General features: G+C 41.8%; 2 protein-coding genes across 3 annotated transcripts; one reads left to right on the top strand and one right to left on the bottom strand.

Annotated features, from left to right (window-relative positions):
- Positions 1 to 181: 181 nt before the first annotated feature.
- On the top strand, positions 182 to 14,253 carry smarcad1a (SWI/SNF-related, matrix-associated actin-dependent regulator of chromatin, subfamily a, containing DEAD/H box 1 a). The gene is made up of 23 exons (XM_041936810.1): positions 182 to 629; positions 1,474 to 1,609; positions 1,701 to 1,830; positions 1,977 to 2,046; positions 2,429 to 2,523; positions 2,983 to 3,084; positions 3,799 to 3,877; positions 4,002 to 4,705; positions 5,173 to 5,369; positions 6,301 to 6,391; positions 6,905 to 7,004; positions 7,202 to 7,261; positions 8,611 to 8,686; positions 8,854 to 8,989; positions 9,147 to 9,278; positions 9,917 to 10,012; positions 10,386 to 10,503; positions 10,608 to 10,723; positions 11,140 to 11,328; positions 11,417 to 11,535; positions 11,710 to 11,892; positions 12,122 to 12,231; positions 12,958 to 14,253. The coding sequence occupies exons 1-23, from the start codon at positions 518 to 520 to the stop codon at positions 13,017 to 13,019; spliced, it is 3,213 nt and encodes a 1,070-aa protein (XP_041792744.1). The 5' UTR covers positions 182 to 517; the 3' UTR covers positions 13,020 to 14,253.
- Positions 14,254 to 14,346: 93 nt separating this feature from the next.
- prf1.5 (perforin 1.5) lies at positions 14,347 to 17,792 on the bottom strand. Of its 2 annotated transcripts, XM_041937705.1 has the most exons (5): positions 17,518 to 17,792; positions 16,932 to 17,207; positions 16,456 to 16,727; positions 15,692 to 15,833; positions 14,347 to 15,524 (listed from the first exon to the last, which is right to left on the bottom strand). In XM_041937705.1, the coding sequence occupies exons 2-5, from the start codon at positions 17,199 to 17,201 to the stop codon at positions 14,637 to 14,639; spliced, it is 1,572 nt and encodes a 523-aa protein (XP_041793639.1). In that variant the 5' UTR covers positions 17,202 to 17,207; positions 17,518 to 17,792; the 3' UTR covers positions 14,347 to 14,636. The 2 variants fall into 2 exon arrangements, with proteins under 2 accessions (XP_041793639.1, XP_041793641.1); XM_041937707.1 differs by lacking the exon at positions 17,518 to 17,792 and having other exon boundaries at positions 16,932 to 17,236.
- Positions 17,793 to 18,536: the final 744 nt, after the last annotated feature.

Below are 18,536 nucleotides of genomic sequence, written 5' to 3'. Positions count from 1 at the left end.
AATTACACAAGTCTTGGGGGGAAATACAAGCAATGGATGTACAGCGATTCAGGCTTTTTAATGAATGAAAACAGAATTTGAGCAGAAACGGAAGTAGGCTACAGTGTATTATCTTGACGTACCCGTGAGTTTCCGCCCACCCCTTGCTCTGACCAATGAGCATAGCCGGCATAGCATTCTCCAGGGCCGCTGGAGTTCGCGGGAAACCGGTTGTAGTCGCGATACATTAAGCCTATTTGGACTCTGGTCGGACTCTGTCTTTGATACAAAACCAACGTCTCATTAATCGAACCATTTTAAACTCTTACGGGTGAAAACGCAGCAGTGACACAGCTGAAAACCGCCGTATTTTCTGTGCTGTCCTGGCTGCAACGCTAACATCCGACGCTAGTTAGCTTGCTAGGTTGTCACGCTGGCTAACGGGAACGCTGTGGTTCATGCGACAGGACAGAGAAAATACTGCTGGCAATAAAGAGACAAAGGGCTGACGCAGTCAGGCACGAAACATACTGTTGAAATGAGCAGGTTCAATCTAGACCGTTTTCGTTTTGACAAGAAGGCAGCGACGACAGCGAACAAAGACCAGCTCGGCTCCAAAAGTCCCGAGTCTGAGAAGGAGAACAAGCCAGGTAAGTAGCAGATGTTAAAGCTAGCTTACAATGATGTTAGCCAGATGTGTCAGGCATGCTATCAGTAGCAGTAGTAACTAACATGGCTATTATTAACATGCTCCCTTTTGCTGCAGGTCAGACGGACTATTTCCCACCTTATAGTGTGGTTGACGTCCAGGAAACCCACATACACATAATTTTCTTTGTAAATTTGCAACGTCTTTATTATTGTTATGAGTTTATATGCTTGTGTTGTCGCTGGTCAGTAGTGACCAAGTCAAATATCACAGCACTTTGAAAGCAGTGTGTCAGGAAGTTACCAATAATGTGAAGGTACTCCAGAGATGGTTGTTGGAGCCTTGAGACAATGTCAGTCTACTTGGCATCCATAAAGTCCAGATACAGATAACTGGCATGAACAATATTACGACGAGGTCTCACTTGTAATATATCACCCAATTGTAGTGTAAATAGGTCATAAAGAGAAACATATGGGCATATTGACCAAAGCAGCAACTGTTACATGCTTTCTAAGCTTACCAGAGACATCCACCATCTGTAATCTCTACCTTCAGTGGTCTTTTGGAGTAGACGAATGCCCAATAAAATGAAGTTTAATTGCACTGTTATTATGCTGACATTACTTTGGAGTTTGGTTTTGACTTGTGAAGACATGCCCATCATTCTCAGGTGCAACAGTTTCTGCTGTTATCATCCCACTCGCAGCAAGAACAGTTGCATCAAAATAGTAGAGAGGCCTAGCCTACAGAATCTCTCACATACTCTCACATGAAAGGCAAGGATCAGAACATTCACAACTTTGCGAATGAGCAAGACAAGATGATATTATTTTGCTTTCCAGCTCAGATGAAACCTGTCAAAGCCCCACCAAAGTCCCATGCCCGAGGAGTGGTTTTTGAAGAAGTCCTCACAATTGACTTGGAGGAGGATGAGCTCTCTGAAACACAGACCAAAATATCACTAACCAGGAAGTGCAAGTAAGTGTAAACTAAAATGGCAACATTTTTACTTTTTTCTCTTTCATGCTGAGTCGTACTCTTTTACTGTTTTGTTGTCTGTCTTGTATAGGAATTCCACAGGGAAATCATCCAAAAATGTGGAAACGCATCATACAGATGACGAGGACAACGACTTGGAGGACAAAGTGAGCAGGCTACAGGAGATGTTTCCTCAGTTAACGAGGACGGAGCTGCTGGGGGTGAGTTAAGACAGAGCAGCGGCATTGCAACTTTTCAGCACAGAACACATAAGCCAGCTATAATTTGGGCACTGTTCATAAGAAACAAACCCTTTTAATCTCCAGATTTTCCCTGTTCAGAGCACCTTGTTCTACTCTGTTTTCAGGTCATTGGGACCACGAGCACTTTGGACGGAGCTGTAGCTGCATGCCTTTTAAAATTCGGTGATAAAGAAGGTAAGTAATTACTTTTTCATAAGCACATAATGACAGTCCATGCTCGATTCCACATGAACAAGAGTGAAACACTTTCTTGTAGGCCTTCTAGCATAAAGAGGGCTTTGTTTATTGTTGGAGAAAAATCATCAGCTTCCCACAAAAACCATGCTTTTTTGTTTATGATATATTCAACAATGTTTGGCTCATTTATGGGGGCATAAAGCTAATCCAAAACTTTATACAAGAGGTTATAACTGATCCTGGTGCACAAGTAGAGAAAGGTAGAAAATCCAAATATGGGAAAAATGTTGAAGTAAAAGCACAAATTTACCTGTCTAGCTGCCTACTTTTCTCAATCAGCTGCCTACTTGTGAGAACACTGGCTCTTTTGTCTCTTCAGGTCCAGACCAAGGCAGGAAGAGAAAGCAGGATGGATCCAGCAGTTCTCAGGACAGTGGTGAGATTCAACCCAGCAAGAAGAGGAGGTCGTCAGTGGTAAGAGCACTAATGTTTGTCATGGTTTAAAACAATGGTCTAACATGTACACAAGTTTTAAGATCCTGTCAAATGAATTCAAATGAACTAGAAAAACCATTTTAAGTGTTTTACAGCCATGTTGCATCTTTCCAACATTATAACACCGTAGATTTTACACTTATCATACACTGCATAAAAACATTACTGTAGGTTTGTTGTTCTTTCTGCCCAACAAGCTGTTTGCAAATATTGATAAGAGAAGGCTGATGCACCGCAGACAAACTGCAAGTTCCAAATAGGGATGATTATATTTATCAATGATATTGATTAATGATGATTACTTAAGCAATCTACACAACTATTTTGGTTTTTCCTTCACTGCCAAATGCATGTTCAGTTGGTAGTTATTGAATGTAAGTGGTAAAGGCTTGTTCCCTCTGAGCTATGAATCTACTTGTCTTGTATTTAAACCAAAAGGTTTCTGCTGAAGAAGATGATGAAGGCAAAGAGCCAAGCTGGGAGAAGCAGGAAGCCATGGTTAGAAGACTTCAGAAAAAGTTTCCAGACCAGGACAAGGAGGTGAAAACACTCTGTCCCTGTCTGTGACACACAAAGCCATTTCATGTAGAAATTGATTTTAGTCCAATGTGATCCCACCCTCTCAATCTGTGTGTACACTCTACATATAATGATAACTGTACACTGGCTGTGTGACTGAGCTGATGAGTTTCTGATAAAACTCAAGCCCAGAGGAAGAAAAGGCTTCACCTCTCGTCACAGCTTTACCTTGCACTGTAGCAGCTCCCGCCAGTTTATGACAACTCATGCACAACTTAGTCGTGTTCCTATTTAACAGTGTATTTGTTTTTTCTTCAGTGTGTCATCTGGCACTGCAATCATTGGCTTAACTGTGTGTGACTGAATTATTCAGTGAATGATTACGTTTGTGGGGAGGTGATTTGCTGAGGTGGTTTGCTACACACCAATCATCTGAACCTCATCATCAACTATTAGATCTAGGCAGTGAGGATAAAACAGCGAACCTTGAATTTCAATTAGCAAAGCCTCTTCATATGGCAGAATTTACAGAATATCTGCCTTATCTTTTCAGTTGAATCTAGTTAAGCAAAAACTGATGTTGTATCTTTGTCCAATGATGCAGTGATGAGAAAAATAGAATACTTTTCAATCATCTGTTTTGCAGCTGCTTGAAATAATGCTTTATTCTAGAAAATGACTTGCCATGCCAGACCACAATGAGAAAAGGAAAACTGATGCTCTGTGTTCTTGCAGGAGCTGCGGATGGTGCTGCAGGAACATGACTGGAATGTTGAGGATGCTCTGCAGGTTCTACAGATGTTCTCAGACCCAGGTGTGAACAAAACAGCTATTCGCTGACCTCTTGTACATGTGTACTTTTAACTTGCGTGTTCTTCACCGATTCTGATACCAATTCAGGCTCAAGTTGATTTTTTTAATGTATTTTTTTTGGTCAGATAATACCAGCTTCAGCTCACCAGAGACGGAAGAAAAGAAATCCAGTAAATCGAAGAGCAAAGACAAGTCAAGCAGGGACCACAGAAAGTTGGACCGCCACAGAGATCACAGAGACAACAAAAAAAGGAAAGACCGTAAGGACCACAGAAATATTAGTGAAACAGAGGAGAGTATAGATGACTCAGACGCTACAAAGGACAGTGAAGACGATTCAGACTCGGACAACAGAGAAGGTTCCAAAAAGAAAAGTAGCACTTCCACTCTGTCTACATGGCTTAAAAAAAGTTCAGATTCAGCGTCCTCGTCCTCCTCTGTCAAGAAAGCCACTACCTTTTCCTCCCTGAAGCCGTCCTCCTCCTCTTCCTCCTCCTCCTCCTCTACTGCCCAGATGCTGTCCAGATTTGCCAGTGGGACCAGTATAGCTAAAAAACAGGCAGCAGAGAGCAAAAGGAAGGCGCGGGCCTCAGATGAACATGTCAGCTCTGAGGGGGAAAATGACGGCGAAGAGGACACCGTTAGCAGTGAGTTTGAGGACTCTGATGATGAGCTGGACTCTAAAGGTGGCATGACAGAACTGAAGAAGGAGATCATCACGTTCTTCCAAAATGCAACAATTGATGAGCTGTCGCTGATTGCCGGATGCTCGGTTAAAAAGGCCCAGAAGATTGTGGAACTGAGACCCTTTGATAGCTGGCAAAGCCTGGTGAGAGAGCGTGTGTGTGTTTCATCAAATAGACACCATTCAGGTGATTCCATCATGTCAGATACAACAAAAAGCACGCGTTTGTGAAAATGGCTTTGTGATCTGTGAAGTTTCATTCACACTGTATTAACTTACTGAGCGCACTGCACCATGGTCTTCTGTGTAGAGGCGTTCCTTGATATGTGTCACCTCATACACTTATCATTTCATTTTGTTTTCCAAGCATCTGTCAGTAGAGAGTAAATATTAACAGTAATGGTACATAATAATTATTGCCTTGATCGTAGCTATAATAAACCTGGTAAGGCAGGGCCGACTACTTTTGGATGCACCAGTAAATTCAGTGATGTATTTGCTGTCAGGTCATGAAATGACTTATTGGAGTATTTACCAATAATTACTAACAGTGATTAAGATTGAGATCAAGTAAGATGCTTGATTATAGCTGCATATTCTTTCCTCTTCAGATTGATGTCTTCCACAAGGACAATGGACTTTCTGAGGACTTACTGCTGGGCTGCAGAGTTGTCCTCAAAGAGCGGAAGGTTGTCCTGGGGCTCATGTCCAAATGTGAGACCATTTCTTCAAAAATGGTCAAACAGGTCACTGAGGTGATGGAGAAGGGCACAGGGAGCATGAAACAGCCCCACGTACTCAACAGCAAGTGAGTAAAACACGTCATATGCACATAAGTTAGTGGTTAAACTAGTAAATAAAAAAAATCGCAGGTGTAGTCATCTGCCCAGCCAGAGCTCTTTAAATGACCACAGAGGTGTCTGCAGAGTTTGCAGGACTCAGGACTTGTTTTTGCTCTGTTGTAAAGCCTGGTCGCACGTTTTTTTGAGGAAGCATCAATACGATGACATAAAAGATGAAATGTGATGATCACAAACTTGTGTATTTTCTAACTTATCTTGATTATGGAGCATTTTCTGACATCATCACAATGCCCACATCAGACAAAAAGTTCATTAAAAACATGAGCCTTGTAAGTGAGCCTTAAGCTCAGACATGACAAGCTTGAGAGGATGTTTCACTCCAAATGTTGTTGCAGTTTACAACCTCACTGCTAAATCCTACACACTAGACCTTTAAGGAGTTCTCTCTGTGATTCATGCTCATACAATTAACTTTCTATTCAGTGACGGGGCGGCCGACTGCGACATACTCACCCACACAGAGTATGTGATCCCCATTAGTCATCTTTCAGTGTAGAACAAAGGCCTCCTCATATGTGGAGGGGTCAGTCTCTGCTGCCTTACAGAGAAAGTAACATCTACTTATTTACATGTGAACTGTTGCCCATGGACTTTATTTTTTGCCACATTTTTTGTAAATATTTTTTGCTCAAATCCGCACTTTGGGAGGCCAGCACAATGAATTTCATCCATCACTGTATCTGCGACTCTACCTGAGTTCCCTTGTTGAGAGGGTTGAGGGAGGGCCCTGCGACTGTTTCACTTAGTGTCAACAGTTTTACACTTTTGTTTCCATAAATGCATTGCATGCATGGACTTATCAGTGACTTACATCATGTTTTCATGAAAGTGAGGAATCCAGGTCTTGTTCTCAGGCTGTTCCTGGTTGTCTTTCAGCTTCCAGCTGAAGCCCTATCAGCTGATTGGTCTCAAGTGGCTGCTGCTTCTGCATGAGCACAAACTGAGTGGTATCCTCGCTGATGAAATGGTAAGGCAACCAGCATGGGACCTGTGGGAAGTAACAGGGTGATCTACCAACATTTGTGAAGTGTTAATCATGAGCCCAAAGTCAAAAACAAATGAAAGACACTGAGTGTAAACATTTAATAAGCCGAACGGCACAGCAGGCGCTCGCAGCTTGTTTAAATCACCATGCGTGTTGCTGTACTGGTATCAGAGCGTTTTGTGTAGATATATGGCAAACCTGCAGGTGAATAAACAATGAGAAAGTACAGGGAACAAAGAAACAGCACAGGATATAAAATTTGTTGTTTTAGCCCGAAGACTGTGAGAGAAGTGAGAGCTTTGATTTGATTTAGTCAAGCTGCACTGCTTGCAGTTGAAGTCTGTCAGGATTTTTGCTGTTTGAACAGGTAGTATGTGATCTGAAACACAGATGTTCAAATATCTTGTTTTTTTCTGTCCACCTGGCTCTTTGTTAAACTCTCTGTCTCTTTGTGTTTGATATCTGAGTGACTCTGTGTCTTTCCATCTCTCTCAGGGTTTGGGGAAAACTATCCAGGCTATTGCATTTCTGTCCCAGCTATACCAGAATGGAATAGAAGGTCCTCATCTCATCACTGTGCCGTCCTCCACACTGGGTAATGATCTCCTGACAGTGTACACTCGGATAATTACGTTTAGCATAACTGCATGTTGTGTCTGTTGGTGAAGAACTTGTTTACACGCATTTTTTTTTTTTTTTTTTTTTTTTTTTGGGAAAAAGCACTGTGAGTTGTGGTTAAAAATCAGTTATTTATTAGTGATTTATGTGGATTTCATTCTCTCTTTCTTGTAGACAACTGGGTCAGAGAGCTGAAGCTGTGGTGTCCAAGCCTCAAAGTTCTAGTCTATTATGGTAAGACCCCTTATTCATCTCATCACAATGAAGTGTTGTCTATCCTAATGAGATCCCTGCAATTGATCTGGACACCTTAAGTGTTCACTTTCAACCGTGCACAGAGACCGCTGCAGGGGATTCAGTGTAGTGTTCATGCAGCACTGTAACAAAACCCAGCAAGAAGCTGCGCTGGTATGCAGAAAAAACATAAACCAGAAAGTCCAATTCTCATGAAACCCTGAGCCACCAGAGTGCAGTTTGTGTTCCTTTGAAGCAAGGTATTCATCTCAGGGAAGTTATGATTTTGACTCTATATCTGGTTAAGCTTCTTGTGTGTGCACTCATTTCATCACTCATTGTTGGAACCCTCTGTGACACCACGAATCCCATTTTATGCCTCCACACTGGCGACTGTTGTGGCTGAAGGCAATATGTTTTCAGAGCACACTGAGGAAATTTCTGTAGATTTGGCACAAACATCCACTTGGACTGGGGGATGAATTGATTAGAATATCACACAAATGTCTCACAGGATAAAATGATGAAGTGATGACATTTTATATCCAAAAGGTCAACTTCACTGTGACATTGTAATGTTCTGCAAAAACAATTTTCTGGCCATTATTCAGCACCATAACTCAGGAACAGAAGGGGAGATTGCAACCGTTTTTCACATCTGGTCACATACTGAGTTGGTGACACTAATCTTGGGTGTCTGCATTGGAACTGAGCTGATTGTATAGATCTTCAGTGCTGACAGGCTGAAGATGTGTGTGAAGCATCCATGGTTTAACAGTTTGTATCCTCTTTGTAGCAGCATCCATATTTGAAGCAATGCAGTTCACCACAAACTCATTGGTTTGTCTGATGTTGAGTTTCACGTGATTGTTGTTGTTCCATGTGATGAAGCTCTCTATCAGCCCTCTGTGCTCCTCTGTTAAAATAGTCTCTAAGCCAAGACGCCATGTTTCCCACTGGAAAATAGTCAATATAGTGATGACCCCCTTTTCACCAAAAATGACACTTCCTTCAAAGTCTTCACTACATATAAAATGTGAGTCTGGACAGACATGGACGTAAACTGCAACTTGACTGGTTGGTGGAGGCGTACAACTGTAAGACGGCAATACTAGTTAAAGAAAGCATGAATTGTTTTTTTTTTTTTTTTTGAACTTACATTTTATTGATTTTCTCATTTAAACAACACAACAAATATAGAACATAGTGTCAGTAAAATTACTATCAGTGCATGAATTGTTTTGATGTGGTGCTGTTGTTGGTCTGTATCTGGCCTGATTCAGGCTCTTTTCATAGATTCTCGCAGTTTTGAGACAAAAGTAGAGCATGCACCCATATGTTTTGCGCAGGATCCATGGAGGACCGCCGCTACCTCAGACATGACATCCTCAGCGGGGAAGTTGAGTTCAACGTCATTGTGACCACGTGAGCAAACGCACACACACACCCTCTCATATTTTACAGATTATTACAGTTGAGATGCTCCTTGCAGACTGTCAGTTCCTCGAGAAACTCGTCAGTCACACCTGAACACAAAGTGAATGACTCCTTTTGTTTTATCCTGCGTTGCTTGCGTTTGACTTGTTTTACAGGTATAACTTGGCCATAGGAAACGATTACGACCGCAGCCTTTTCCGCAAGCTGAGTCTGAAGTATGCTGTGTTTGATGAAGGTCACATGCTGAAGAACATGAACTCTCTGCGTTACCGTCACCTCATGGCTATTAACGTTAGTTCGATGACATTTTGTGATGTATTTTATACCACCAATTTCTGTGGCGTCTTCATATCTGTCATCAGAATTCTTTGCCTTTCTATCCTTTACTGTATATCCAGAAGTATTGCACAAAGCAGCTGAGGATGTCCCTTTCTCTCTTTCCCTGCAGGCAGAGCATCGCTTGCTGCTGACAGGAACTCCTTTACAGAACAACCTCTTAGAGCTGATGTCTCTCCTGAATTTCATCATGCCCTCTTTGTTCTCTAGCTCCACCACACAGCTCTCCAAAATGTTTTCTATGGTGAGTGTGAGAGACGCGTGTTACACTGTAAGCTCAATGTGTTTGGACAGATGGCGGCGATGTCATTTGAAACTGGATGGCACCAAATAACTGCATGCACGATTGAGTTGGGCGATTGGACGTTGTTGTTTGTTTGATAAGCCAGTGAAAGAGAATAACTTGAATTCTCAAGGTGTCTGGTTGTGCAAGGTTTAAGAATATTTCTTTTCTCAATATTTTGTGAGTCAAGATTGTTTATTTAATATATTAAAAGGCTCAGAAACATGGCAAACTCTCCACTTGTGGGTCGTGGGAGACACGCATCTGTGCGAAAACTTTGGCAATCACCAGTTGTTGGGCTGATGGTGGCCGGTTGTAAAATTTTTACATGTTGTCCAACCCTCATGCGCACCACGTTTTTATGTTGTAAACTGACTGTTTAATTATAATTAGTCATATATTACTTATAAATACGCCTTTGCTTTGACTTCTTACCATGACTGTATCTACAGGCCCCCCACTGTCCTTTAGTCCCATGACATTATTTCCTGTTTTCTAACAGTGTTTTGTCTATATAACCAGCCCAGAAAAATGCAATAGTTTTTAGGAATTATTTGGATCATATGTCCCAAGTGTTTAACTTTGCGTTTACGTGTCAGAAATCCCACGAGGAGCAGAGCCGCTTTGAGAGGGATCGTATTTCTCAGGCCAAACTCATCATGAAACCTTTTATCCTCCGAAGAGTCAAAAACGAGGTAAGTTCATTTGGCAAAGTTGCTCATTTGTATCTTGTAAATATTATGCGTGTGTACAGTGTGTTTTGTAATGAAACCTGGCATAAAGATGATGTTTGTCTTCATGTTAAAAATTTTAAATGCTTTCATTTTTTTGCTCTAAAAATCTGCACTAAAAATATAGGTAAAGGTTTCATTTATCTGTTTTATTTGGTTCCCCTGCATTCAACTATGTTAAAAGCTGTGATGGTACATAATACAGTGAGCATTTTGTCCATTAATCGGAGGAATTAGGGCGTCTCAATTAAAACAAACTTAATTTATTCAACATTTGTCACTTATGTCGGTGCCTGTGTAAGTATTGTGAAAAACCAATGGTCTTTCTTTTTTCCAGGTCCTCAAGCAGCTGCCAGGCAAGGAAGAAAAGGTTGAGTCCTGCTCAATGAGTGAGAAACAGCAGGTTCTTTACCAGACCCTCTTTAAAAAACTCAAGACCTCCACCAACGGCGAGAGTGAGCCTGATTTTCTGCTCGCTGTTGAGCAATGCAGAATGATTTTGAACAAATAACTGAAAAGATGGGTGGCTAATAATTCCCCTCGCGCCTTCTCTCTGCAGCGCGCCAGTTGTGTAACGTGATGATGCAGTTGAGGAAGATGGCCAATCACCCTCTGCTCCATAGGCAGTACTATACCACAGAAAAGCTCAAAGCCATGAGCAAACTCATGCTCAAGGTCAGTCCTACTCCCTGACTTGCCCCTGTTTGTCTTGTCTGCTCTGTTTTTTGTGTTTTGTAAACAGTCTTCTCTGAGCTGTGCTGTGAGGCTTAGCTAGCTGATGACACAAGCATTCAAATCACTTTGCATTCTGAAAGTGTTTGGATGGTTAAATAACATAGATACATAAATATTCATCTTGACAGTGTTAGTGCCAAATTTACTTCCCTGCAACAAGATAGAGATGACAAAGCATTTTTGTGTTAGCTTTAGACTGTATTTTCAATGTGTATAGTCTGAATTATTCAATATTTCATTTGTTAGTTATTCTACCCTAATGTTCCTCTTTTTACTCTTCCTTCTCCAACATTTTTGGAGTATTTCTCTGCCCCCTCACATTAAATGCCCCCTCCATTCTTTCTTTCCCTCCACAGGAGCCAACTCACTTTGACGCAGATCCTGCTCTGATCCAGGAGGACATGGAAGTGATGTCAGACTTTGAGCTGCATCGTCTGTGCCAGCAGTACTCCTCCATCAGCTCCTACCAGCTTGAAACTGATCTACTTCTTGACTCTGGGAAATTCCATCACCTCACAGAGCTGCTGTCCTCGCTGAAAAACAAAGTAAATACAAATGATTCATCTGCGTGGTACATGCAGTCTTGCCCAGAAATATGTCATGTAGCATCACTTTTTCCCTTTAATCCTACAGGGAGACCGAGTGGTGTTATTCAGTCAGTTCACCATGATGCTGGACATTGTGGAAGTGCTGCTAAAACATCTTAAGCATCGTTACGTCAGACTGGATGGATCTACACCCATAGCTGACAGGTCAGAGTTGTAATGCACATTGAAGTCAGATCGTTTGTAGCCAGCAAGGCAGAATCATGAAGCATTTAATCTTAATCTCTTTATTACACTGAAAAAAAATTATATTCAACTTCAACTTTCAACTCACCAATTGACTCACGTGTAATGACCTAATATGATTTCTTTGTCCTGTAGGATTGTGCTGATTGATGAGTTCAACACAGATCCTGATATATTTGTGTTCCTGTTGTCAACGCGTGCTGGTGGCCTGGGCATCAACCTAACCTCAGCTAATGTTGTCATCCTACACGACATAGACTGCAATCCATACAATGACAAACAGGCCGAGGACAGATGTCACCGTGTTGGCCAGACAAGGTAAGATGGAATCTGCAGATAATAGTCTGATCATAGGAGATGAGTTTGTTACTCCTATCATGTCAACAATTAGACCAAAGGCATTTCTGCAATATGCCGGCAGATTCTCATGAGATTAATTAGGTATTAATTGCCCTTACAGGACCTTTAAAAAAAATGTCGCCCTTCAGAACTGTGCTTAATGTGTTGAATCACTGTAGTGACTAATAAACCTCACTGTGGGTGTCAGGACCGTACAGGTGATTAAGCTGATCAGTAAGGACAGCATAGAGGACTGCATACTGCAGCTGGGCCAGAAGAAACTAAAACTGGAGCAGGACATGACCGCTGCTGAACGGGGTAAGATGTGTACACACACATACACTTTCTTGACTGCATGCACACTGTTTCTCTAATAAATACACAAAATTGATAAGATTTTACTTGGCAACCAAAATAACTAAAAAAAACAAAAAGCAATGGTGATTTCTTTAGGTAGTCTTTCTTATAGAACATTTAATATTCCCCCTTTTTAACTTTTCTCCTCAAATAACAGTGTTAAGAAATCAATGATTAAGAGTTCATCAAGTAACAAAAGAACAAAACATCCTCACCCTTTAGAGATGGCAGTAATGAAATATTGTCCCCTAACCCCTGAGCAAGTATTAGTTGGTTGAACATTGTAAGATCTGAGTAAAGTCCCAGGAATCTTCCTGTGTAAATACAGTGCCAATAAGTGTGTAAAACTGTTAAATAATATAAGGAGTCAGTCAAAAATCAGTCCAGGAAGAACACAGACATGCAGTGGATATTGACTATATAGAAATACCAATAGTGAAATTACAATGTGTAGTAACCGTTCACAAAATTAGGTAAATGAAGTACAAATTAGTATGGAGAACAGAGACATAAAGAAGCTTCCAGGTGCCGCCAAGCACTGGAACACTAGAACTATAGGCAATAGATCAATGGTACGTAGCAATTGTTAGTCATATTTACTGACACACAATGTTTGAACCAGTTGACTTGTGTTTACCCTAACCTTCTGAATTATATTCAAATGGAAAAAAATAATTTCTTCTTTAGGTATTGAGGGGACCATACCTGAAGATATGGCATCTTTGCTCAAAGCCTCACTGGGACTGTGATACACGAACATGTGAAAGCTGAGACTGCACAAATATGTTTTTGATGGCATTCCTGTGATTCTGGGCAGACTTGAGTGTTCCGACTGAACACATACTTTAGTGTCTATACTAGAAAACTACTGAGAACCATATGCTGCCATGAGAAAAAGTACTGAGGATGAGATCTGTTTTACTGTGTAGCATGGTAGCTGTGCCTAAAACACTATTTTTACATGTTCACAGTTTTTGCTCCTACTTTGATTATAGAGGCAAGACAAAGATTTTGCCTTTCTAAATCTTATGCACTCCATATGTTATGCGGTGGTCTCAAGCTGCAGAAGCTTGAAAGAAGGTGGCGTTTAGAAGTTCAGTCAAAACTGTCAGGAATGCAGCATGTGTACGAGTACACCTTCAAACGTGGTTGACTGAAGGAAAGTATCGCCATTTAAGCTCAGAGAACCCACACAGTCTTATATCATTCACATTCAGGTGAAGTTACTGTTTGCTGGTCAGGAAAAAGAAGCTCACTGGCAATCTTTGATGGATGAAATATTCAAAATGCTAGTCAGGAAATAGTGCTTACTTTTCTAAAGAGGCGATGCATGCAGAATGGAAAATGTCTTTTTTTTTATCTATCCTTCATAACAGGAAGTGTTGGGTCTTGCCAGCTATTTTTGAAAAAAGTAATTTACATCAAAACTTTTTTTGCATTTGAACAGCAGGTAGGACAACTGCACTGAAAATGTTGCCATTCACATTGATTTCCTCCGCTACCATTTCTTATCAAACTTTTTTGACAGTTGAGGTTGCATCAAAGCGTCGGCCAAGTATCTGGAAAATTGTACTCTGTCACTGTAAGTGTAATGTGTTGAGTTTCACCCTGATGTCATATTTTAAGGCAGTTTTTCAACAAAGGCAGACCGATTGACCTTTTTTGACTGAAGATACATGGTTGTGTGAGTGTAGTTGGTGTGTTTAATACGCAAATACTCCAGATTTTCTAGTGCATAAAACTAGAAAAACTAAAACAAAAATATGAAATAGAATGTCTTTAATAAATATGGTGCTTGAATTGTTTCTTACTTCTCCTTTAAACATCTTAGCCAAGCGACACAACGAGGATGATGATTTGAGGAAGTAGCTGCTGCATTCATGTACTGTGTAAGTGGCTAAAGTGTTGTGAGTGTCCAAGTGTTACTGTAAAAACTTTAATGAAGTTATTTGTATGTTTTTAAGGCTCCTGTTTGAACTGAATAAAAAAATTGGAATAAATATTTGTGTGGTCATGCCTACAGAAATTCAAAACAACTCAAAGTGACATACAACAGGAAATGTCCCAAATCAAAATCACTTTATTGTGCCGTGTACAATGGATGCACAAGGGCTTTGACTTTGGTAAGTTAATACTGTTAAATATTGAGACATTACAAATATTAGAAGACAACTGATGACATTTTTTGGATGGAGTCTTACAGAATTTTTCACTATGAAATTATATGTGACAAAAGGGGGGTAAATTTGTTCGGCAACCCCTATGTTGACAAATGTTTCCACTTAAAATGCAGAAAATGTGATCTTGAAAGTTTAACGTATGAAAACTATGCTAAAATCTACATTAACACACTGTAATCTAGTACATTACTCTGCACTGGGGGAGTATCGTCCACACCTGAATCCTGTCAAGTGAGCGTCACATTTGATGGTGTAGGTGAAGTAGAGAACACCTTTGCTCAGCTGACAGCTTAGAGAGCGAGTTCCTCGCTCAGGAAAGACAACACATCTACCCGCTACATCATTGTAAAGCACATCTCTATCCCAGACTTCAAACCTCAACTCCTGACCCAGCTCCACTGATCCAAAGTCATAAGTGGCATTCCACACTGGGTTATTGTCGTCCATGACCGTTTCCGTCTCCTCGTACATGCCGTTGTAGAAGATCTTGACGTAGGCGTCCGTTTTCGTGAAGGTGTCTGCCTTCAGACCTGCTGCCCTGTGGATCACCAGTCTGAGAGTTCCTCTGCCAGCCCGTAGAGGACAACAGTGGTGATCCAGGTTGGGAGTCGGGGAGCAGTTCTTGAAACCAAACTGGTCGTCCTTCAGCTGGTTGTCTTTGATATACTCTGTGACAGTGCTTCTCAGATTTGCACTGATCTGTGAGTCCTCCACCAGATGATGCAGTGGGAAGATGGCGTAGGAGACCACGTCAGGGTTGTCGTGGAGACTGTTCATCCAGCTGTGATACGCCTCAGATGGGTCCTGCTGGTAGAGGATGTCGGGGAAGTACCTCTCTCCTCCGATAACCTCAATCTTGTGGGTCATGAAGCCTTGGTAGAAGCCCATGGTCATGTTACCTTTCAGGAGGTTGTCGCACTTGTTGGAGAAGGACGCGTTGGCAGGGAGGAAACCAAGAGCCATTCGGAGCTCAACATTCAGGCAGTTTTTGACCTGGGACTCCGAGAAGCCCTTCAGTGTGGCCAGGCAGGTCCTGAAGGCAGTGATTCGTCTCACCTTCCCACCAAGCTGGACCTAAAAGACATGAACAAATAATGAAATGAAGGCTGAAAGATCAACCAAGAAGGGTCATCGTATGTCATAACGTCATTATCTTCCCTAACCCTAACTACCAAAAAGATGCTCTGCAGCACAAGTGCTACAGTGTGAAAGGCTGGAAAAGTACACTGTATCAACCTTACCTGATGTATGTAGTGCGTTCCATAGGTGTCTATCAGCCGTCTATATAGAGCTCTGTCCCGGCTTGTATTTAAACTCTGTGGGAGTCTCTTCAGATGCTTTGTGAACTCTGCACTCAGCTGGGGATGATCAGCCAGCCTGTAGCTAAAACAAACAAAAGGCATGTGGAATTCAGCCATAACACTATGAGAACATAATCTTGACTATTATGTGACCGACAAAAAACAGTTGAGTTCAAGCTGTTGTAACTTTGCAAAAAATGTTTCTTTTGTCGACCGCTTGTTCCTGAAATAATTTCAAGTGACCCATTCATCAAAATCTGTGCTGCTCACAACCTAACAAACATGTGCAAGCCATCATCTAAATTATCCCTCAAATCATAAACTGTGACCTGCATATGCTAACAAAACCTTTGCCTTCTTTATATGCTGGAAAGACACACAATGAGCTATTATCTGCAGATAGCATTACTCTAATGTTAAATGAGCCACATTTGAATTTAATACCTGTTAGTAATTAATATGGGATTCAGGTTTTCTTAAGCTGACAGATATATCCACAATAATATCTATATTCATTCACATTTAGTATCTAGATGTACCCAATCCAGAATTCCTCACATGCTCTAATATGGATATAGATGTAACAGTACTACATTGCAAGCCATAACATATTTTTGGTGCTAAATATCAGTCTCACTAAATGCATAATCCCTCAGCAAAAAAAAAAGATTAACAATGTTTTTACCAACGCCACTCCTCTTTACCTGTAGTAGGTGCAACTGATTTCATGGATGGCAAAAGTGGCCTTGTCTACACTGTGCTGCGATCGGGCAAACTTTGCCAAGTCTGAGCGGCTTCCTCCCAGCACTGCCTTGCCGATATTATCTAAACTCAAACCCAGGTCCCAGTTGTTGTTAACCAGGGAGTTGGCGCTGCGCAGCAGGGAGTCCACAGAGTGATGGAGGGCGCTGGAAAGCTGCTTGCTGCAGCGGCTGAAGGGACGCCAGTCGAGCACTGCTGCAGGGAGCCTCTGAATCTGAGGAGGAGAGAAAGGGCAGGATGTAGAGTAGGATGCAGGTGGAGGGAAAAATGGTTAAAGGAAGTGTGGAATAGAACAGAAGGAGGAAAAACACAAGACGGGAGGAGCAACTAAGACAAGAAGTGGTTTGGATGGAATTAAGTGGAGGAATTTTTGATTGAAGACCATGGAAAAGAGTAAGAAGAGTTTTACACTTTTCACCTGTCCTTGTTGGAAGCGGTTTGGACACAGTGTGCAGGTGTGGTTGTCCGCTAGCTGACCTTTGACGTTGATGACATATGCCCCTGTTCGACGCATCCGCACCACATCAAAACCCTCCCCTGCCAGGTTGTGGCCAGGGACAAAAGGGGCTTTCTCACACTCAGACTCTGAGCCAATGCGACAGCCCTGGACCCCACAGACCTCCAACATGACCAGTAAAGCCAGTGTAAACAGGGCAAAATTGCCCCATTGGTATCCTGCTGCTGGCATGGTTCCCTGAATGTAACCACACACCGAGGGTGAGAAAGTCATGAAAGTCTATATTTTAATGATTTAATGATAAGCAGTTACATTATTTGTATTATAGTTATAACACATTTGCACAGGTTTACCAGTGAGCAGACTGCAGGGTTGTTGCTGGTTACACACTATCTAGTAACAAAGATGAATTATATCTGTTCTACAGAAAATGTAGATGGGCTTCTAATCCTCTCAGCTTAATAAACTGGAGTAATCCTGCCACAGATGTTGTGTCAACTCTAAAAACGTGCACAACAGACGGATACAAGACAACACACAGTCTTACCTTGCACTGTGTGTTATCCACCGGCCTTCAGGTTGTGTCCTCGTCCTCTTTGAAGGAATTGTCAGACTGTCGCTTCCTTTGCCAAATGAAATTCCTCTCCGGATTGTAACAGCCAAGAAAAATACATTAGTTGCGCCTCACTGTGTTTGCTAACCCCATCGATTGCACGGCTCACTGTAAACGATGAACTGTAGACTGACTAAAGTCTTGATCCTGGTGGAAATGAAATCACGGCTGAAAGAGCTTCAGCTTTGCTTACAAGCCGAGCTGAAAGCCTGCTGGGTGCGCTGTTTTTGTCTGTCCTCCGCCTTATGAAAAAGACCAAGGAGGGAGTTCCTCTGCTTCAGGGTTATGCATCTCTCTCTCTCTCTCTCTCTCTCTCTCTCTCTCTCTCTCTCTCTCTCCACCCCTCCTTTCCCCAAGGCCTTAGCAATTTCCTCAGCATGAGTGGGTTTGTTTTGATGTTCATGACCCAGCTCTATGAATCCCTCACAGCTGTGTGCACGTGCATGTGTGTGTGTGTGTCTGGGGGAGGGAGATTGTTGTATTACCACGAGAGGAAAGATGCACTCTTTACGGGAAACGGCCATATGTATGTGTATGTACGTGCATGTGAGTGTACAGTACATGTGTGGACTACATGTGTGTCTGTTAGAGTGAGCGTGTGCGTGTTTTTACAGCGTCTGAGCCGGCCTGTCTGTGTACTGATAACCTTACCAACACCATGAGGTCAGCTTTGCCATTGTCTATTTATGGATGTGGGTGGAATGTCGGTGGTTTTCTCTGTAAAGTCTCTGCACTCTGTGCAAGAGTTTCATTCAACATGAGACAGAGGAAGATTTGTGTTTCTGCCCAGATTTGACTTTTTATTTAGAGAACCAGTATGTGCTCTGGTGCCACATTTACAGACTTGTACATGCTGTTATAGAGAGTGTTCACTTCAACTGCGACTTCTGCATTTTGCACTAACCCTAATACTATGGTGTAAATATGATTTGGCCATCAAAAGACGAAGCTAA

This window comes from Chelmon rostratus, chromosome 5 (assembly GCF_017976325.1).
Source record: "Chelmon rostratus isolate fCheRos1 chromosome 5, fCheRos1.pri, whole genome shotgun sequence".
In the NCBI taxonomy this organism is placed as follows: domain Eukaryota; kingdom Metazoa; phylum Chordata; class Actinopteri; order Chaetodontiformes; family Chaetodontidae; genus Chelmon; species Chelmon rostratus.
The sequence above is the reverse complement of the archived record's forward strand: the minus strand, read 5'-3'. Positions and strand labels throughout refer to the sequence as shown.